We start from the raw sequence: 22,457 nt of genomic DNA on the forward strand, positions 1-22,457 counted from the left end.
TGGGACGGGATGGGAAGAGAGGGAGCGGGGGCGGGACCGGGAGGACCCTCCTCCTCGGGGATCCCGGCGGAGCCGGGCGCGGCGGGCGGGGCGGGGCGCGGCGGGGCGGGGCGGGGCGGGGCGGGGCGGGGCGGGGCGGGGCTCCGGGAGGGAGGGGGTCGGCCCGCCCCTCCGCCCCTCCGCCCCTCCGCCCCTCCGCCCCTCCGCCCCTCCGCCCCTCCGCCCCTCCGCCCGGGGGTCCGGGCCGGTTTCCCTTTGTCGCGGGCGCACCCCCCGCTCACTCAACCCCGCACCGGGCCCCACCCCTGCTGAATATTCACGCAGCGCCGCGCCCCTCGCCCCCCGCCCGGGCCGGCGCCGGGCGCGAGCGCGCTTCCGCCCGCTTTTCCTGCCGGAGGAGGAAAGGGGGAGCTGTTTGCTCTCCTCAGAATACGTTTTCGGTGTCCCGTGTCTCCTCCTCCCGCGCCGCCGCCCCCCGCCGCGCGCCCGCCTCCGCCTCCGCCTCCGCCTCCGCCTCCCGGTCATCTTTGTCTGGCGGCCTCGCGCTCCGGGCTCCACTCTCGGCGGCGCCGCGGCCCCTGGTCCGGGCCGCTCGTGCAGGCGCGCGGCGGGGCGCGGGGCCGGGGCCTGAGGCGCGGGCGACGCCCGGGGTCCTGCCGGCCGCCCCGGCCATGGAGTGAGCGCCGCCGCCCGCCCGCCCTCCCGCCCTCCGCGCCCCGCCCCCCGCCCCCGGCCTCGCCCGCGGGCTTGCGCTGCCCGCCGGGCCTCCGACTCCCAGAAGCACACCAGAGACCGATTGATTGTGGCCGGGTTTTGGGTGGCAAAAAGGGAAAATGGCGAACGACTCCCCTGCAAAAAGTCTGGTGGACATCGACCTGTCCTCCCTGCGGGTGAGTGGCGGCCGCGGGGAGCGGGGCGCGGGGAGCCGGGAGCGGGGCGCGGGGAGCCGGGGCCGCGCCCTGGCCGGCCGGGGGCTCGGGCGCCGCCGCGGGCAGAGCCGCGGGCGCGGCGGCCCCTTTGTCTGCCCGCGTCGGCGGGTGCGGGGCCCGGGGTGCGACCCTCCGCCGGAGCCGCCGCCCGGGACCCCGACCCCGCGCGCCCCGACCCCCATCGCGGGTCTCGGGCGCTGGCGACCGCTCCGGGCGAAGCCCACCTCTTCGGTCGCCGCCCTTTCTCTCCCGCTGCCCCGCTTCTTTTATTCATTGTTGTGCTGCTTTCCGATGCTCACCCCTCCCCTCCTTCTCCTCCAGGATCCGGCTGGGATTTTCGAGCTGGTGGAAGTGGTGGGAAATGGCACCTACGGACAAGTCTATAAGGTCGGTGCGGGCGCCTCCTTTGTTTCCCGGGGACGGGTTGAAACTTCTGGTTCGGGGGCGACGGGGAGGCTGATGGACACGCCGCCGCCCGGAGGCCACGCCGCTCGGCCGAAGTTGGGAGAGGGGTCTCGCCTCGCCGTCCCGCTGTTTTTTAGCAGAGTTTATATGCACACTGGCCTGAAAAGACCTCATTTCCCGGCTCTCAGATAAGGAAATAAGCTCCACTCTAAGGCATGCACTTTTCTCCCATGAAATGGGCAAGCATTTTGGCATCAGACAGCCTACATTTTTTCTCGTCTTTCCCAGATCTGGCCTTCGGAGTTGGTGTGTTAATTAAAATTCAGTAGAGGCAGGCCTTGCTTGTGATTATCTCAAAACACTGCCTTTGCCTCCTTGAGAATTGTCTTCGTGTTCCCTCGTTTGAATGCTCGCCAGGCGCCCAGGGAGCGGAGTTCGGTGCTACTTGCTTCTCCTTTATAAGCAGCGTACATTGTACTGGTGGGTGCATGTTTTGGGGAACCGGGGAACGGTGTGTGTTTGGGCAACAGGAGCAGGAGGAATTACAGTGTGAGGATTATACGGTCTGAATTCCAGGAATAACCTGTTTGACAGGTGTGTAATTGAAACAGAAATGAGGCAGAGCCCGGGAGTGGAGAGGGTGCCCAGATTTTACACCCACCCCAGGTCTTTCTCTTTTTTTTTTTAATACCCTCCCCCTCGCCCCCGACGGTAAATGAAATTAACAAATCTGGAGACTCTGAGTCGCCCTGAGTAGCTGACACCTCGTGAGGCTAACCGGTGCTGCGCATTTTATCCAGTGCACATTCTAGAGATTATGAGCAGCTCTAGGTAATGGAGGCGCAGGCCTTGAACGTTTGAAACAGAATGTGAAATTCTCCCTCTCCTGATTTGTTTCTTATTACTGAACGCTTTCTCAAAGTTATCTGCACCGGGGGTGTTTGGTAGCAGTTAGTGTTTTCTAGCTGGGTACAAGGTTGGGATAGAATAAAAAAAAAAAAAAAAAAAAGTCTTATGAAGCAGGGCTTTGTGGTTCGCTGTGAAGAATTGTCATTGTCTCGTTAAAAATGGAGGGGGGGTTGGAAGCTGACTGTAGGCATTTTCTTCGCCCAGATTAAGTGTGGATCCCATTGTCTGTTTTCTGCTCTGAGAATAGGGTTTATCTGTCTCTTGAAAGCCTCTCCCCAGCCCTGGCTTCCCCTGGCCTGGGCTGTGTCCCGGCCTGTGGCCTGAACTGGATGGAGTCAGTATTCTGAGGTGATCTCAAGTGAATCAGCATGTGTTTTTGTTGGTTAACTGTTGGGGCCAGGGCCAGATTTTTGAATTTGAAAGAGAGCCCTGTGAGCTCAGCCTGCCGGCCTCAAACTGAATTTGGAAGCTTTTGGAAATTTTTGGAGAAGATTGTGTTGCAACTCCCTGAGTGGTCTGCTAACTGGCTGAAAGATGTTCTTTCCCGAGCCCCAGTGTTTGTTTAAGCACCAGTCGGTTTTTTCTAACCCAGTTTTTCTGGCCAAATCCGAGTGGTGAGTGTGCCCTCATCCAAGTGAACTAGCCAGAGCTTGTTTTTGACCTGGTTACACAGTAGTTGGATTGTTTGGCTCTTCTTTGGTCAGGGTGGATGTGAAGGCTGGGGAAGTAAACCAGAAGCCAGTGAAACCTGAATGGGTCTTAAAGGGTTTAAGAGCTGGGGGTTCTTTATAGGAGCACGTGGGGCACGTTCACTGCCGAGGGTTTCCCCTCCTCCTTCCCCCTTTGGTTCCATCCCCTCTTCCCCCAATCTTCTGAGATAGATTTGCTGAGCACAACATTTGGGGGAAGTTGGGATCCTCAACATTTGGGGATCGTGGCAGTGACCCGGCTCTCTGGCTCTCTCCCTGTAAAGTCAGTACAGTTGAGGAGAAATTCGCAAATTATGCAAACCCGAGGAATTAAGAAATCTGTGCAACCGTGCCATACAATCACGAGCAAGAGTGCTTGAGATTTTGCTCGCCTGCAGTTGTTTTATTATTATGGAGAATTTGAACCAGACACTAGGGAGAGAGAGATCACCAGTTTAACAGTTACCAGCACGTGACTAATCTGGTTTTGTCTGTAGTCTTCCCTCCCTCCATCCATTATCTTCACATAAAACCCAGATACCATTTCACCCATAAATACTTCAGTATGTATCTTTTTTTGTTTTTTAGATAGTCTCAATGCTGTTCTCACACCAAAAAAATTAATTCCTTCCTATCAATCAAATATTCAGGTTTTTTTAAATTGAAGTATAGTTGACTTACAATGTGTTAGTAAGGTGTACAGCGAAGTGATTCAGTTTTCTATATATATATAGACATGTATGTGTGTGTGTATATATATATATATATGTTTTTCAGAGTCTTTTCGCTTATATGTTATTACAGAATATTGAGTAGCGTTCCCTGTGCTATACAGTAGGTCCTTGTTGGTTATCTATTTTACGTATAGTCGTTTGTATATGTTCATCCCAAACTCCTAATTTATCCCCCCCACTTCCCCCTTTGGTAACCATAAGCTTGTTTCAGATGTTCAGTGTGAACATTTTCCTGATTATCTCATACATGTTCTCTTACTATCATGAGAAGCTCTTTCATATTTATGAACTGATCCTGGGAAGTTTAGTCTTAGAGATGGTGGAAATAGCAGAGACAGTTAACATTTCCATTCTTTTTTCTCTTTAAATGTGTGCTTTCTAGAACCGTTTACATCATGCCTAGGAGTTTAGGATTTTTGTTGGCACGATTTGCATAGGGTGGTTTTGGGATTAGATTATTGACCCTGTAGCATTTGTTTACCGTTGCTAAACATCCATTAGTGTGACCAGCATCAGAGTTTGGAAAATACTTGTGTCTTAATTTGTTTTTTATAAAGAAGCTTTTTTTTTTTAAACATTAGGTGAAACACCTGTAAGCTGAACAACCTGTAGTCCTAATTTATTTCATTGTTATATTTTCTGTTTTTTGTTCTTTCTTTGAACTTTTTTAGTGATAGTGGTTGCTTATTTTTAGAAGACTGTTTACATGAAGTGAATGAGTCGAGAGAGGGAGTTTTCTGAGTTTTGATATGTTCTATGAAACTGGCTTTCTTGGGGATAGTTTATAATTTTCTCCATCTCTGACAAAAATGGTAAATAGTCTGGGTATAGTTGAACAGTATGTAACTTTATCTTTAAAAAAGGAGTTGAGACACAGGCTGTATTCTATTTAGAGAAATTTATTTTTGGCTTTAGGTTTCTGAGGGATCATAGGGAAGGATACTCATAAATTAAAATGTGAAAACAATTGTGAATTTCTGTTCACAGGGTTTCATTCAGAGTACCATATATTTATAAAAGAAGTGTCTATAAGATGATCTTGTGCATGTTGAGTAGATACAGTGAATTTTAATTATTTTCATCAAAGGGAGAAATGGTAATGTGAAAAATCCAAACCAGAAATGATAGATCAAAGTTTGTTTTTGTGTTTTTGGAGTTTGTTATTTTTAACGTTTATTTGGCCATTTTTGTTTTTTTCTTGGGGTGGCTACTGTTATTTTGCATTTTGCAGGCGTCCAGTGGCCAGTGTTCCAAAATGTCTTGGCTAAAGGCAGGAAAGTCCTGCATCTGGAATGGCATGGTGGGGGGCCCGAGGGGAAGTTAGGGAGTTGAGAACCCAGCAGGCTCAATGCCTGGAGTCAGGGCTTACTCACCGGCCAGATGGAGAGAGCATCTTGACTCTGACCCTGTCTGACCCTGTCCTTGGAGGAGAGGGCCTTGGTGGATTGGACACCTTGAAGGCTGAGGAGGAGGCTACCCTAGGCCCGAAGATGGTAAGCAGAGCTAACCTGAGAGTTGGCCACCTGTTAGGCGCTGTGCTAATGCTGTCCCCCTCTTTTATTGAAGAAAGGGGGGTATGTGTGGCCAAAGGGCTGAGGGTGACCTTTGGGAATGGTAGTAGGGCTTGGGGGTAGTGGGCATCTCGAGGAGGGGTTATTCGTGTTGGCATTGAGGAGGTCCATCATTCCCTGGCATTGAGGAGCCATTGAAAGTTTTGTCGGGATTGGGGATCCCTGGGAGTTAGGAGACTTGGTCAGATGAACCTTGGGGAAGGAGCAGGTAAGGTGGTTGGCCTGGGGCAGTGGTCTAGGAGAGAGGAGGGGAAGGAAGGCCAGGGCAGGGCAGTAGAGAGAAGAGTGTTGGGGTGAATTCTGGGGCTTTCCTCCTTGCTAAATTTACCCTCCTTGCTAAATTCACTCCTTCTCTGCAAGCTTTGGTGTGACCCTTTAAAATGGGTCCACTGTTTGCCTGCTGGATTAGGAGGAGCCTTGGGATTTGTGAAAGTGCTAAAATTGCTTTCGATTGCTCAGCAATAAAGTGCCATGTAAATTGTGTAGCTTTTAAAGATCATCATTGTAACATTTTGGAGCAAGCACTTAAACTTTTGGGAGCACTTAAACTTTTGGGAGGGGCGTTCTGCGAATGTTGCTTTGTCAGGGTGACATCTCTTGTTCTTAAATGGAGGTAAAGACATCCACTGGGGCAAAATAAATTTTGTAGAACTGGATGTTTTCCTTAGGAGGAGGGTTGATCAGCCTCTGAGTGGCATGTACAGACTTGTTCTGAGACACAGAGTTCCTTCACGCTGGAAGGATTCTGGCCCTGGGTTAAGGGAGGGGGGATGAACCAACCCTGTTGAACACACACAGGTGTGTGGCTGTCTTAAAAAATATCAACCCAGAGTTCCAAAAACTGTTTTGGCCCTAAACTAAATCAGGAACGTCAAAAGCCTTGCAGAAAAACCAACCACCAGATAAAACCCTGCTCATGATAGTTTTTTAACTCCTTATTGCTTGAAACTCTGTAATACAGTGTTCATTTGCGTAGCTTGCAAACTTGTATTTTGCCTTTTTTCTTGACCAATTTTGGATCTATGTCTATTTCTACATATTGACATTATCTGGGGGCGCTTTTGGTACAGTGTGTGTGTTCATAGATTTTTGTGGATTGACCTTTGAAAAGCAAAGACGATTTCTGAAAAAATATATCCTACTTTGGAGATAATGAATCCCTGAACAGGTGTGCTAAGCCAAGGAATAATCTAAGGAGTTTCATTCCCAGGGAACTAAAAATATTATAAACTAAAATACATTTTAACCTAGAGATGGGTGCTTTGACACATGCATTTCATACATGGTCTTTTGTTTCTTTGCTTTCTTAGTAAATAAATACTTTCACCTGGTTGTGAACAGCATCTTGAGCCAAGACATTGCCCACCCTCAGAGCATCAAGTGTTTTCCATCTCTCATCTGCACTAAGTTTAGATGCCTGTGCTTCTTACCCTTAGTAACAGTGCTTTCACTTTTTCTCTATTCTAATGATTTAAATCGGCAGACAGCAGTGCATGTAAATGATTGTGCAAGTGCACTGCTTTCAGACCCAGGTGGTTCCGGTGCTGAAGCAGGACTGTTGCCCAGAGGGCAGCACTGATACGTGATACCCTGGAAGCTTCCCTCTCATCTTATAAAGGAAAATGTACAAAAGTTCAGACTGTGTGGCCATTCACTGTGTTGGAGTCAAGAACTTAATCTACAGTGAGTTCTCAGGGTCAAACACTACCTATTTAGAATTTGTGATAATTTTATGGGTCAAAACAATATTAGGTCACCACCTCACCTTTTAAAAATCAGTGTTTTAAAAACTTTGTTTCTCGCCCAAGTAGCTAGATATATAGCTAGCGGCTTGTGGGTCATCCTGTAAAGTACTTGCAAATAATTGCTTTGAATATTTACTACAAACAGATTTTTTGTGAATTCAAGTTGGTTTTAATAGTACGCTGAATTACCAGTGTTAAAATATTAAGATATATTTAATATGTAATTTGGGACCTGATTATATAGTCATTGGGACGTGATTATCAGAGGGTAGAGATTCCCAAGTATTTTTGGAAGATTTGATTGACAGTTACTTTGCTTTAATAATATGATAACACAAGAATTGAATCAGGATACATTTTTTTGGACTTAGGGAGGGGTGGCCAGGAAGAGAATGGAGACCAGGGCAATGTTATATTACCAGTGACCAAAGTCTTAGGTTTTTATGATATTCTGTTAGGAGGCTGGCTCAGTAATAAAAGTCTGCTGGCATCATTCAGAAGAGAAGTGAGTGATGTGTTGGCAGGGATAGAGTTGCGAGGCCCTGTTTTCTGTAAGAATTTCAAAAGGAAGGACAGAATGGTAAGTTTTAGGACTTCTCAAAAGTTTAAAAAACTGGGATCTTAGAAACTCTGACATCTGCATAGCATTATGAGGAACTTAGAACTAATTTGGGGACACCAGTTAACCATACAGGGCTGGTTTCCTGCCACTTACAGTATTCACTGTGCTGCTACCCGAGCTGGGCCCTGCCTGCGTGGTCCGTGTCCACACAGCAGTGCAGGAAGCAGGCAGTGTGTTTACCCTCCGGGGGTGCAGGGAAGACGGGGTGGACACAGCGTGCCAGATGTGTAACATCAGATGTGTACCATCCTGTGATGGCTCTGTCTTCCCAGGCCCTCCACCCAGACACAGCCCATGCGCCCGACCCCAGAGAGCTTTCCAGCCTCCGCAGGGCTGAAATAGTTCAAACACGTGACCAGAAAAACGAGGTGAAAAAGTAGACACAGAAAATGCCAGCCTGAATCTTTTTTTTTTAATATTTATTTTATTGAAGTGCAGTTGACCTACAACGTTGTGTTAATTTCTGCTGTACAGCAAAGTGATTCAGTTATATATATTACACATTCTTTTCATATTATATACACATTCTTTTTCATATTCTCTTCCATTACGGTTTATCACAGGATATTGAATGTAGTTCCCTGAGCTATACAGTAGGACCTTGTGGGGTTTTTTTTTTTTTTTTTTTTGGCCGCATCGCATGGTGTGCGGGATCTTAGTTTCCTGACCAGGGATCGAACCCGGGCCCCCTGCAGTGGAAGCTTGGAAGTCCTAACCACTGGACTGGCAGGGAATTCCCAGGACCTTGTTGTTTATCCATTTCTATATACAGCATCTTTTTGTTATTAGAATCAAAGGACATCATGTCACCCTGTCAACTTGCTATAAAAGTTTTTCCACAGTTGTCAGTTTCTGAAGTTACCTGGTTGTACCCCAGTCAGCAGAACGGACCTGCGGGAGCCCTGAACTGGCAGGGTCGAGTCTGCACAGGGCTCTCTGTGAGCCCTTGGGGTGATGTGTTGCATTAGCGAGAGAATTGGGGGCCTTGTCCACGAGGAGGAGGGAGCCGGAGCCCAGGCTGCTTCCCTCTTTCTGCGGAATTGGCCCTCCATCCCTGGGGCATTGCAAGTATCTCAGATGTGGCCACGTGTTGACAGGTTTTCCTATCCAATTTTTAATTTTAACTAATTATTAAATTATTAAAAAGGAAAAAGCCCTCACTTTTATGCTATGACTTAAAAACTTAGACAGGACCTTCAAACACTTGCCAAAGTTAGGAATGCACATAGCTGCAATCAGGTGACAAACTAAAGTTCTCTTATCAAAACTTGGAGTTGTCCTATTCCCAAGGGACATCTATTTTCAATGCTTTTAGTTGCTCCATTTGAAATTGACTGCTGTATTTCTAAATTAGATGCTTACATGGCTTTTTCTTGATTTTTGTGCACTTACTGACTTCTTGTGACGGTGGTTACGGCTCTTGAACTACTGGAGTGGTCCCATGTGAAGAATTAGCTATTATACTTGTTCCCCTCCCTTAAATGAGTATATCATAATTTGGGGTTAAAATGATAATTGTTTGTATTATACTGTTTATCTCTGAGCCAAGCAATCTAATATGATTACATTTTCTTTTTTAAACACTCCTTCCCCCTTGCGTTGCCTTTTTCGTTTGCTTAGTTTTCTAGGTACTTGTCATTACTTTCCACCTCAAATGCCCTGAAAGTTATATCAAGTGCCTAGCATAGTTAAGCCTTTATCAACAGTTTTTCTAAACACTTAAACACGTTAGATGATTCATGGTTTCAGATAACCTGTAGGTTCCGCTTTTTTCTCCCTGGAGGGGAGCTGGCCAGGTATGCTTGGCCTCCCACCTTGGTGCATAGCTCTGCCCCTGGACCATCTGTTTCCCGGATGCCACAGTCTTTTTTTTTTTTTTTTTTTTGGTGTACTGCCTTTCTTTCCTGAAGCACATCCTCCAGTTGCTTAATAAGTAAGGGTGCCTGGGGTGTAAAGGTTTTAAGTCTTTGGGTGACCCAAAATGCTTTTGTTCTTCCTTTACGTGGGATTTATATGTTAGCGGGTGGAAAATACTCTAGGGTGAATATTCATTTTTCTCTTGGAATTTTGAAGTCATTGGTCTTTTGAGTGTGACCTGTTTTAAACTTCTTTGGGGAAGCTTTTAGGATATTCTTTTTATTCCTGGTGTTCTTAGATTTTATGAGTGTCTTGTGTTGTCGTTCACTGTTCCAGGTGCTTGGTTAATTCTTTTTCTTAGGAGCTGCCCTTTTTTTCTGGGAAATTTTTTTTTCTTCCCCTCCAAATTCCCTGCCTTCTCTTTCTGAAAGCCCTGTTAGTCACCTCTTTGATTTATTTTCTTATCTTTTCCTCTGTTTTTGTCTTTTTGTTCTACTATTATGAAATGTCTTTGACTTTCCGTTTCAATATTTCTATTGAATTTTTAGCTTTGTCATATTTTTAATTTATAAGAGAAACCCTCTTTCACAGTTTTTTTATTAAAAAAAACCGCGTCTATTCTTTCGTGAATTTATCTCATCTCTCTGAGGATACTGAGTGTAGATACAGGTATTTTCTTTTGGTTGGTATTCTTGTGCTCCGGTATTCCCCCCCCCCCCCCCCCCACCGCCACCCATTTCCTCCAGATTTCAGTTTTCCTATTTGTTTATTTGGGTTATTTATTTATTTATTATTTGGCCATGCCATGTGGCATGCGGGATCTTAGTTCCCCAACCAGGGATCGAACCTGGGCCCTCGGCAGTGAAAGCCTGGAGTCCTAACCACTGGACTGCCAGGGAAGTCCGGGGTCTTTGTCTTTAACGCTGAAGATTGTCCTTAAATACTTGGAGGTGGGTGACTCTGCTCATATTTGACTGAGGCACCAGCAGTGACTTGGAGGCTGCTGACTGCTGATAATTCAGTTTAGGGGGTGCAGGTGGGCCCAGTATATTCTCGTGGATGGGGAACCCCACTGCTGAACATCTGGAGGGCTTTTCTTTGGGGTTTCTCTAAGGAGAACTCCCAGAAGCTTTTCCTGCTTAGGGGCCGTGCATGTGTTTATTGGCCTGTGGGGCTCAGGTGGAGGAAGGAGGCTGGAGATGTACCGTCTGATATCTTAGCTTTGCAGCCCTGTGGCCTGCCGCTTTCCCTCCTCTGTCATCACATCTGGAGCATTTCTCCTTCAGCTTCTTCAGGGCCTGAACCTCTGGTTTCCTAGTGGTGTGGAGTGACGTGGGGCGGCCGCCAGACTGTGAGGTAGAGAAAGGGGGCCTAGGGCGCTGTGCCACTAAGTGTCCCCTCTCGTGATTTTAACCTCATACTTTGTTTGGTATCAGTTGCTTCCAAATGAGGATCTCCTCAGGGTTCTGTGCAAATTGCCTCACTTTTGGTGTCCCCTCAGTGGGCACTTAGATTATAACTTTTTTCTCTTTGCTCCATCCATTTAAAAAAATTTTTATTTATTTATTTATTTGGTTACACCGCGTCTTAGTTGTGGCAGGTCGGCTCCTTAGTTGAGGCACATGGGCTCCTTAGTTAGGGCATGCAAACCCTTAGTTGCGGCACGCGTGTGGGATCTAGTTTCCTTACCAGGGATTGAACCCCGGGCCCCTGCATTGGGAGCGCGGAGTCTTAACCGCTGCGCCACCAGGGAAGTCCCTCCATTTTTTCCTTGCATTTTATTTTATTATTTATTTTCTTTTGGCCGCACCTTGCCGCATGCAGGATCTTAGTTCCCCGACCAGGGTCGAACCCGTGCCCCCTGCAGTGGAAGCGTGGAGTCTTAACTGCTGGACCACCAGGGAAGTCCCTGCTCCATCCATATTTCAGCGGTCAAAACCTGATAGTAACAATCTGTGCCGTCATCTCTTCCCCTTGATCTCTTTATGCTTCTGTTTACCTTATACTCATTTTTATGGGAATGAACCCCTGTGACTCATGTGATCAGTGCCCCGGACCAGGAGTCAACTAGAGGTTGCGTCTTTGATTTCACACCTGTGGTTTTGTTCAGGTGTGGGCTACTTTTCATCCGGAGCAGTAACCACAAAAACAGCAATGCCAGCAACAGAAACGAAAACAGGAGTGGAACAGTGCCGTAGTGCCGATACTTAAAGTGGGAGATGCAACCCAGGGGCGGGGGCCGTGCGGGCGTGCCGGGTGGGCGTCCCCAGGCTCGCCGCCGCTCCGCACCAGCCTCCAGGAGGCACGGAAGTTTGTTCGACAGGTTTGTTCTTTTAAACAGCTCTATTGAGGTGTATTTTATATATCACGGGATTCACCCGCCTCAAGCCTGCATTTCAAGGGTTTTTAGTAGATGTGCTGAGTGGCACAACTGTCCCCACAGATCAGCGTTCAGCACTTCCATCGCCCCAGCAAGATCCCTCCTACCCTCTCGCAGTGAACCCCTGTTCCATCCCAGAGCTTCAGACAACCGCCCGTCTATTTTCTGTCTCTGTAAATTTGCCTTTTTTGAACATTGCATATAAATAAAATCATGCCACGTGTGGTCGCTGGTGTATGATTCCTTTCACTTTGCATAATGCTTCTGAGGTCCGTTCATGCCGCTGAGCGTGGTCGTTTGTTCCTTTTCATGTCTGGATGGTGTCCAGGGTATGGACGGGCTGTGTTTTGTCCACCAGTTCGCCAGCTGATAGACGTCACAGTTATTTCTAGGTTTTGGCTGTTGGGAGGAGTGCCTGCAGCAGGTGTTTGGGCCTGGCATCTCAGATGCTTTCAGAGGAGCTGCACCTGGGAGCCTTACATACAAGGAGAAAAGAGGGGACATTTGTCTGCTTGGGTCTACCCCTTTCTCGTCAGTATAACTCAACACCTCCTGGTTCTGATGACCCGGCCGCCTGTCTCTGCTTCCCTGAAACCTTTACCTTCCCCACTCTCAGTATTAGTCATCACTGCATTTAGGTCATTTCTTTAAACATGAAAACAGTTTCTTATCGCCATAAAGACAAACTGTTCACTATCAGTGAGGTCATTGGTATCAGGAACTAGACCAAACCGGTTTTTCCTTCTCACATTTTATTGGGGGATTCCATTGTCAATAGCCAGCCCTTTGCCGTGTGATACTAAAGACTGGAGATTTCCTTTATCTCAGACAGAAGCTATTGACTCACCAGGATTTGAAAAAACATAACAAAATCTATTATCTTTGGTCAGAAGGACGTATACCAAGTTAAATAAATGATTTGTTGCGTTACATGGGGGAATACAGTTGCTCATTTGATTTTCTTCAGGTGTACCTTTTACAGTATTTTTTTCATCTTGCATTCTAAAGAACTTTTTTTTTTGAATTTTATTTATTTTTGTATACAGCAGGTTCTTATTAGTTATCCATTTTATACATGTTAGTGTATATATGTCAATCCCAGTCTCCCCATTCATCATATCTTTTATTGGGGGCTTCAGTGCATTCAGATCAAATCTAAATTTAATATTAGTATACTTTTGGAAAATTCTTATACTTAGAGCTATAGTCTTACCTGTTTATGATACTAACTGAATACTGTTGACAGCCAGAACCGTTGCCCCATCAGTAACTCTGGGACCCTCTATGTAGTTGCGGTGTAGTTTTGCCGACTATTCAGTTTGGAGATCTCAAGTCAAAGACTGACTATTACCCAAGTCAGGGTTGTGCATCCAAGGGACATACGAGTTATTGGGATCCCGAGTCAGGCAGTGAGGATGGCCTGGGGCTGAGGATGGCTCAGGGTCGCGGGGTTCACTGAGCGTGTTCACTCACCTGCGGGGGCCTGCCTGCAGTTCTAGGGCCTCTCCTGTTTGAACTTGGCCTCTCCGCGTGTCCATGTGCTCCCCATCCGTTCTTGTTGCTCCTTCCCTTAGTTGCCAGAAAAGCCTTGGGAATGTTCAGCTCTTTACTCTTTAGTGACTTGGGGGCTTCGTATCTGGTTTGTGTGTCGCTGTTTGTGAGAGAGCTGAGCCTGCTCTGCTAGGCGGCACTCTGTTACTCCGGAGCTCACTGCGGACGCGGTGTGTGCCGGGCACCCCTCGAGGCTCCTTGCTGGTGGCAGTGGGCAAGAAGAGCGGCCAGCGCGTGCCTTGTGCAGCACGTAGTTTGAGGAGGAGGATGTTGCAGGTGGGGAAGAGCGGGGCCCGTGGGAGTGGATAGCTAAGCTGGACCTGGTACAGGAGACACGTGGTACACAGTGAGGCTTTACGGTTTAAGTTCAGAGTCTCTGGCTGAGGCTGAGATGGGTGAGGAGCGTGCAGCTGATGACTCATCGTCTTGGTTAATAGAACTCTGAATAGAGATAGGAGAGGTGTGTTCCACTGATTATGGTAATTGCCTGCCCCTTTCAGCTGCCTGGAGCGTCTGTCTCTTGGCAGGCCTTGCATCCTTTGTCTGCTGCTGGTGTGGCGTCCGGTCTGTCCTGAGTTAGGAGTTAGCAGCTCTTGGTCGAGCACCCTCAGCATCCCCATAGAGAGTAGGGTGGGGAGGGCGCTCCCATCAAACCTCAGGGCGTCCTGTGAGCAACACGTGGTGCTCATACTTGGAGATGGATGGCCCAGAGAGGGGGGGGACACGTGGTGGGATGGTTAGCCGCCGGACCCCCGACCTTAGGGCTGCAGGCGGCCTCTGTGAAATGGGAACACTGGTGTACAGACAGCCTTATGATACTCAGATAGCTTTTAATAAGTTTCTGGAGTTCAGAATTGAATCTACAGATTCAATTATACAAGGAAATCTGCAGATTCAGTTATACAAGGAAATGATTTCAAAGATGAGGTTTTGCATTTTTTTTTAGGTGCTGTGTATTTGCTTTTTGATACTACAGATAAAAGATGATTTTCTTTTCCCGAGCTTACTGAGTAAAATGGTCTTGTGGGCTTTTTTGAAAAAAATTTAATATCGAGTGAAATATTTCTAACCTTTCTCTAATCACACTGGAAAAAGACCTTTTCAATTGCTAATGCCAGCCATCAAAATGTGAAAAAAATTTTGTTTTATTTTGTTTAGACAAGGCCTCTGTCAGTCATCAACCCCAAGGTTGAATCAGACATTTCATCAGTTTGCTACTCAATTAGCTGAAAATATATATTCTCTTTTTTACTTATTATATGAAAAAAGTGATTTAAAATGCTAAATTTTACATAGGATGTTGATTTTTTTCCTTGACCTTTCTTCTTTCATTTCTTTCCGGCTCTTTCTACTGAGGACTTTGTCTCTTTGGTAGTTTGTCTTTTTCCCTTTTTTCTTTCTTTTGAATTAAATAATTGAGTGTTTTTTTAAAATTTTTTATTTTATTTATTATTTATGGCTGCGTTGGGTCTTCATTTCTGTACGAGGGCTTTCTCTAGTTGCGGCAAGTGGGGGCCACTCTTGATCGCGGTGCGCGGACCTCTCATTATTGCGGCCTCTCTTGTTGCGGAGCACAGCCTCCAGACACGCAGGCTCAGTAGTTGTGGCTCACGGGCCTAGTTGCTCCGCGGCATGTGGGATCTTCCCAGACCAGGGCTCGAACCCGTGTCCCCTGCATTGGCAGGCAGATTCTCAACCACTGCGCCACCAGGGAAGCCCTTGAGTGTTTTTTTGTGATTCCGTTTTCTGGCTTATTAGCTGTAACTTCTACTTTATTGTTTCATACATTACTTTAGGGTTTATAGTACACACTTGTAACCTATCACAGTTTACCTTCAAATGGTAAATACTTCACATGTAATATAAGAACATTACAGTAGTATCACTTCTGTTTCTCCCTACCTGGCCTTATAGTATTTTGTTATATATTTTACTTTTATATATGTTATAAATCTCAAAATATATTGGTGCTATTTTTGCTCAGTCAGCTATCTTTTAAAAAGATATAAATAGTAAGAAACAACCCTAATACGTGTACCCATGTGGTTGTTAGCATTTCTGGTGCTTTTCATTCCTGGTGTAAATCCATATTTCTATCAGGTACCATTTTCCTTCCGCCTGAAGGACTTATGTTATCATTTTTTTGTAGTACAGGTCTGCTGGGTGATGCATTCTTTCAGTTTTCGTATGTCTGAAAGTTTTTGTGCTTTTGTTTTTGAAAGATATTTTTGCTGAGTATAGAATTCTAGGTTGCTGTTTTTTCCCCTTATCTTAGAGATGTGACTCCACTGTTGTCTCACTTGAATTGTTTCCACTGAGAAATTTGCTGTCCTTATTTTGTTCCTTTTCACATGTCCGTTTTTTTTTTTTTTTTTTTCTTCTTCTTCTGACTGCTTTTAAGAGTCTCCGTTTATCCCTGGTTTTGAGCAATTTGATTATGATGTGCCCTGGTGTACTTCTCTTCATGCTTCTTGTGCTTGGGGTCTGGGAGCTTCTTGGATCTGTGCGTTTAGAAGTTTCATAAAATTTGGAAGCCTTTTGGCCACTGTTTCTTCAATTCTTTTTTTTCTTCCCCCCTCACTTCTCTTCCGCCTTCTTAGTCTTGGGGACTCCCATTGAATGTTTATTAAGCTACTTGAAGCTGTCTCACTGATGTATCCTTTTTTTTTTTTTTCTTTTTGTGCTTCACTTTGGTTAGTTTCTTTTGCTATGCATTCATGTTAACTTATCTTTCTTTCTCATTGTTGACTCTGCCATTAATCCCATCCCATGTATTTTTCATCTCTGATGTTGTATCTGCATCTCTAGAAGATTTGGGTGTTTTAAAAATATTTTCTGGATCTCTACTTTTGCACATATGAATACAGTTACAACAGCTGGTTTAGTGTCCTTGCCTATAATTTTAGTATCTATGCCGGTACTGGGTGGGTTTCGATGGATTGTCGTCACTCTTGGTTATGTCTTCCTGTCTGGTAATCTTTGCGTGGATGTGAGACATGAATTTTACCTTGTTGGGTGCTTCCTATAAGTGTTCTTGAGCTTTGTTCTGGGGTGCAGTTAAGTTACATGGAAATAGTTTGATCCTTTTGTGTCTTGCTTTTACGGTTTTTGTTAAGGAGATGTGGATCAGTGCTCAGTCTAATGCTAGTTATATCCCACTGCTCAGGCAAGACCTCTCTGAGTTCTCAATTCCCCCTGATGTATGAGTTTTTCCATTTGTTTAGTGGCAACAGGCACTGTTTCCATCCCTGTGTGAGCACTTGTACTGTTCCTTCTAATCCTTTTGAATGTTTTTTCCCCCCAGCCTTGGTAGTTTCCTTTGCATGTGCTGATCACCACTTGGATGAATATACAGGGGACCCTTTGCAGAGCCTGGCGGTTCTTCTCTTTGTGCAGCTCTCATTTCTGGTGTTCTCACTGGAACTCTAGCTGTCTAGGTTTACCTGGACTCTTAGCTCCTGCTCCTCAACTAAGGGAATCTGCTGAGCTCTGCTTGGGTTTCCTCTGCCTGTGCCGTGCCCAAAAACTTTGTAAAGGGAGTAAATAAGTTCAGGCAGTTGTATGACTCACCTCATTTGTTTCTTACCTCAGGGATCACTGTTCTTCATTGCTTGATGTCTAGTTTCTTGAAAACCTTTGTGTCGTAAATTTTGTATGGGTTTGTTTTGGTTGTTTCAAGTGCAGAGGTATACCCAGTCCCCGTTAACAGCATCTTGGCCAGAAGTAGATGTTCAGTGGTATGTCCACTCTGTCTCTTTATTCACCATTCATTCATTAGGAGGCATCAGCAACATGACAAACTGAAAACAACCCCGCCCCACTTCTTTGATGGGAATAGTAGTGAGTAGGAGGAGAACAACCTTGGATTTCAAAAACACCACTTAAAAAAAAAAAGATTTATTGAGGCGTAATTCAGACACCACACTATTCACCTATTTAAGGTGTCGAATTCAATGGCTTTTAGTATATTCCCAGAGTTACGCAGTCATAGCCACATTTTAGAACATGTTTGTTGCTCCAGAGAAGAAACTGCATATCCCAGTCCTCCTATCACAACCTTTCTCCCTTCCCCCACCTCAGCCCCAGGCTACTACTAATCTACTTTCTATCTCTATAGATTTACCAATTCTGGACCTTTCATGTAAATGGAATCAAACAATTTGTGTTCTGTGAACACTTAGCATGTGTTCTAGGTTCATCCATGTTGTAGTATGTATTGGTGCTTCATTTCTTTTTGTTGCAGAATAGTATTCCATTGAGTGGATATACTGATTTTACCTGTTATTCAGTTGATGGGCAGGTGGATTGTTTCTACTTTTGGACTATTAGGAATGATGCTGCTATGAACATTTGCGTACAAGTTTTTGTATAGACTGTATTTTCATTTCTCTTGGATGTGTATCTAGGAGTAGAATGACTTCTACTGTCATGTGGTAATGACAAAGGAACTCAGTTCCTTTGGAGGAACTGCTAAACTGTTTTCCAAAGCAGCTGGACCATTTTACATTCCCACCAGCAGTATAGGAAGGATTTGGTTTCTCCACCTCCTTGCCGATACTTGTAATTACCTGTCTTTTTAAAATTACAGCCAACCTAGTTGTGTCTCATTTTAGTGGTTTTGATTGCTTTTCTCGGATGACTAATGATGTTGAGCATCTTTTCATATGCTTGCTGGTCATTTGAATATCTGTGGAGAAATGGTATTCAGATCCTTTGCACATTTTTAATTGTGTTATTTGTTTTTTAAACTTTTTGAATTGTAAACGTTCTTTATGTATTCTAGATACAAGTCTTTTGCCAGATGTATGACTTGCAAAAATTTTCTCCCATTCTTTTGAGTTGACTTTTCACTTTCTTGATGGTGTACTTAGAGCACAGAGGTTTTTAATTTTGATAAAGGTCAGTTTATTTCTTTTGTTGCTTGTGCTTTTGGTGTCATATCTAAGAAACTACTGCCTAAGCCAAGATTATGAAGATTTACTCCTTTGTTTTTCTTTTAAATTTTAAAGTTTTAGGTCTTATGTTGAGCTCTTTGATCCATTTTCAGTTAATTTTTGTGTAAAATGTGAAGTAGGGGTGGAGCTCCATTCATTTGCATGTGGATATCCAGTGGCCCAGCACTGTTTGTTGAACGGACTATTCCGTCCCCACTTAGTTGTTTTGGTACACTTGCCAGAAACCAATTGACCTTAAACGTGAGCGTTTCTGAACTCTTTTTTTTTTTTTCTTTTTCTTTCTTAAATTTCTGGACTCTAAATTCTATTCCACTGATCTCAGTATTTATCCTATGCTAGTACCACACTGTCTTTTTTTCTTAACATATTTTAAAATTTATTTTATTTATATTTATTTTTGGCTGTGTTGGGTCTTCGTTGCTGCGCGTGGGCTTTCTCTAGTTGTGGCGAGCGGGGGCTACCCTTTGGGGTGGTGCACGGGCTTCTCATCGCGGTGGCTTCTCTTGTTGCGGAGCATGGGCTCTAGGCACGTGGGCTTCAGTAGTTGTGGCATGCGGACTCAGTAGTTACGGTGCATGGGCTTAGTTGCTCCGCGGCATGTGCGATCTTCCCGGACCAGGGCTTGAACCCGTGTCCCCTGCATTGGCAGACAGATTCTTAACAACTGTGCCACCAGGGAAGCCCATACACTGTCTTGATTACTATAGATTTGCGGGAAGTTTGGAAATTGGGAAGAGTGAGTTCTCCAAATTTGTTCTTCAAAAGGACCTGCTGATTTTGCTAATCTTTTTACTAATGACTGACCCTGGCACATACTTTCAAGACACTTTTTTGGCACTTGACACAAGCTTTGTGAATTGGGACTTACTCCTCTCATGATGAAAGATTTACTGTTTTGCAGACTAATGTCTTCATACACACGTCCATATCACACAGATGGTAGACCCCCAACCCCGACTGCCACCCTGCTATGTTTGTGAGAGAACAAATCTAGAGTGTCTCGATTCCTCTTCCTCTTGCAAATGCGTTAAGGAATAATTTGATAATGTCACTGAATTCTTTCAAAATCTTTATAAATTAAGTACCATATAGCACAGAAGAGGAAAATATAAACCATGTAAGGAAATGGAACCAAGTCAAGCTATCTAGATATGAAACAACTCTACCTAGATTATTTTATCATTTCGTATGAAATTTTTCACTGTAAAAAGTCTATTCCAGAATACGTACAAATTACATACCTAGATAACATACCATCATTATCAGAAAAGTATAAAGAAATATGTTTCTTAATGAAGATCAAAGACCCTGGCTCCGAACCACTAAAAAATAGTTTGCCTTGAACCTCAAGTGTTGATTAATCAAAAATTTCTGTTAAACCAAAGTCTTTGGTATGCTTAAAATATTTCATCTAGGAGGAAAGACGTGCATTGTGAGCCCAATATTTCAGTTTGACAATGATAAATGAAAAAGTTCCTACCTCCTTCACCAGAAGTGACAAATTCCCAAGGAGATTTTCATTGCAATTACATTGAAAGTCAGCTGGCCTTGGGACAGAGAGCAGGTTGCTGAATATCTTTAGGAGCCTCACTCATACGATGCAGATAAATCTCAAGTCCATCCCAGGGTGATGCTCTTAGAAACCAGTGACTTCAAGGCACGCTGGAAATCTGATGGTGCTACGTGAACGTTAAATAATGGTCTTGTCAGATTTAGTTCAACACTTATTACTTGTATACTCTCAAAACATAGTTTTTATTTAACTTTTTAAACTACTTGTTTATAAATATTAGCAAAAGAGGAACTACCCAGAACACAGGTTTCACCTGAGTAACCTGCTCAGACTAAATTACAGGGAAGGACGCTTTTGCTAAAATACATTTCCTCTACTTGTGAAGAAACTGTTGAGAAACAAACTTTAACTCTGAGAAAGTTATGCCATCTCTCTGCAACGTGTTTATACTTAAGGGACATAATTATCTTATGTTCCAAATGAGGTTCTTTGAAGAAAGAACCCTCTCAAGAAAGCCCCTCTCCCTGCAAAAGACTATAGGAAATATATTCCACAACTGTCTTCTGTAACTAATTGTACGAACTCTGCTTTCATCAGCAAACTGGGGGAAAACTATGCTTCCTGTGAAGTTCATCACTGATTATCAGCCAACCCTGAATAAGAATGGGAATTAAAACTCCTTTAAAAAAAATTGATTAATTAATTAATTTTTGGCTGCGTTGGGTCTTCATTGCTGCACGTGGGCTTCCTCTAGTTGCAGCGAGTGGGGGCTACTCTTCGTTGCGGTGCGCGGGCTTCTCATTGCATTGGCTTCTCTTGTTGCGGAGCACGGGCTCTAGGCGTGCGGCCTTCAGTAGTTGTGGCTCGCGGGCTGTAGAGCGCAGGCTCCGTAGTTGTGGCACGTGGGCTTAGTTGCTCCGTGGCATGTGGGGTCGTCCTGGACCAGGGATCGAACCCGTGTCCCCTGAACTGGCAGGCGGATTATTAACCACTGCGCCACCAGGGAAGCCTCAAAACTCCTTTTAAAAATCATTTGTGGAGTTCATTTGACCATTCTGACAATTATTTCCACACGTACTTGTTGAATGTTATGGCTCTAAGGAGGCTTGAAGATTATCTATTTCAAACTTTGGTAAAAGAATGGATCTAAGATTTATCCTAAGAGAGTCCAGACCCCTCCCCAAATCAGAGGCCTCATCAGTCACATAGATGGGACCAGAACCCCTCCTCCTAGTTAAAAATCAAGTTTGAAAAATTACTTGCCATCCAACATTTCTTCTGTAGGAATTCCTCAGTAATTTTGTCATTTTTCAGAGACTGTGATAGAAATACGGGGCCACGAGAACCATAAGAAGAAATGTAAGTGAACTCCATACCTGTACTCGTTTGCTTGGGGTCCCATATGAAAATGCCGTGGACTTGGTGGCTTAAACAACAGACATTTATTTGTTTTCTCATGGTTCTAGAGGCTAGAAGTCCAAGATCATGGTGTTGGTAGGTTTGGTTTCCGCTGTCTGGCTCTGCCCTCACATGGTCTTTCTTCGTGTGGGTGCCTCCCTGGTGCCTCTTTGTGTGTCCACATTTCCTCTTAGAAGGAAATAACTTTGTGCTCGTACGTACTAATGGTTTATTAACTAATAACTTAGGAATTTCATTTTTTAAATCTAAGAAGTACATGTGGTCTTCTATTCTGTTATGTAGCGTATCCAACCCCCATGTCACTGCAGACTCTGTTCTAGAGCATGGAGATACAGAACTGGCAAAAAAGACACAGTCCGTGCTTTCATGGAGTTTAAGAAGACAGAAAATAAAATATCTCAGGTGGTGAAAAATGCCTCTTTCAGTTGCCTTTACTGGGTAACAGGCCGCCCCTGAAACTTAGTGGCTTAAAGCAACCGTCATTCTATGTGCTCAGGATTCTGAGGGCCAGCACCTGGGGCTGGACCAGGCTCTGCACGGTGGTTCTTCTGCCGGTCTCTCCTCCAGCCCCTCAGGCCCCTCAGGCCCCTCAGGCAGCTGCGGTCAGCTCACCAGGGGCTGCAGCTGGCAAACTTCTTATAAGTGCCCTGTTGTTTTCTCTGTCATTTCAGTTCTCTCTTTCTCTTCCCTTTGTCCTTCATTAAGGAAGAGTCAAAAGGTTTTGGATATCGTGGAAGATTCCATTTTTCGGCATTGAGATGGAGAGAGAACGCTGACCTTTTTAATATCTTCATTTTACAGAAAAGTCTCATCACCCATTAATTGCAGTGTTACCACATGTCCTGTTTTACAGCTGGGAGTTAGGATTTTTTATCTGTGTGTTTGGATGGGATGATAATAGGAAAGGGATAAGTAAGTCCTACGTTGGCTATGGTTTTAGGGGCTCAAATGCCTCGATTCATGCGTGGCAACACTAGACCTGCTTTTCTTAGCTCAACAGGAAATGAGAGTCGGGCCTGGAGGAAGTCATGCATCCCCAGCTTGTAGTTGGCAGGCTTCTCATTGGCTGTTTAGGAGAGTAAGTGAAGTTTACTTCCTTCCCCAAAATGCTGATTATGAAGGGGAAGTGAGATCCATCTACAGGTAAACGAACCAGATTGTGTCTGATGTTTACGTGT

General features: G+C 44.9%; 1 protein-coding gene across 49 annotated transcripts in view; it reads left to right on the plus strand.

Moving 5' to 3' along the window:
* The first annotated feature begins 706 nt into the window (after positions 1-706).
* Positions 707-22,457, plus strand: part of MAP4K4 (mitogen-activated protein kinase kinase kinase kinase 4) — a 171,120-nt gene continuing 149,369 nt past the window's right edge. For 27 of the 49 annotated variants that reach the window (XM_068564414.1, XM_068564416.1, XM_068564423.1 and 24 more), the window contains exons 1-2: positions 708-890; positions 1,251-1,316. In XM_068564414.1, the coding sequence (XP_068420515.1) occupies positions 834-890; positions 1,251-1,316 (123 nt within the window). In that variant the 5' untranslated portion in view covers positions 708-833. Of the gene's footprint in view, positions 891-1,205; positions 1,317-22,457 lie in introns of those variants that run through there. The other 22 variants (XM_068564438.1, XM_068564445.1, XM_068564451.1 and 19 more) reach the window with 3 other exon arrangements.

This window comes from Eschrichtius robustus, chromosome 15, assembly GCF_028021215.1.
Source record: "Eschrichtius robustus isolate mEscRob2 chromosome 15, mEscRob2.pri, whole genome shotgun sequence".
NCBI lineage: Eukaryota > Metazoa > Chordata > Mammalia > Artiodactyla > Eschrichtiidae > Eschrichtius > Eschrichtius robustus.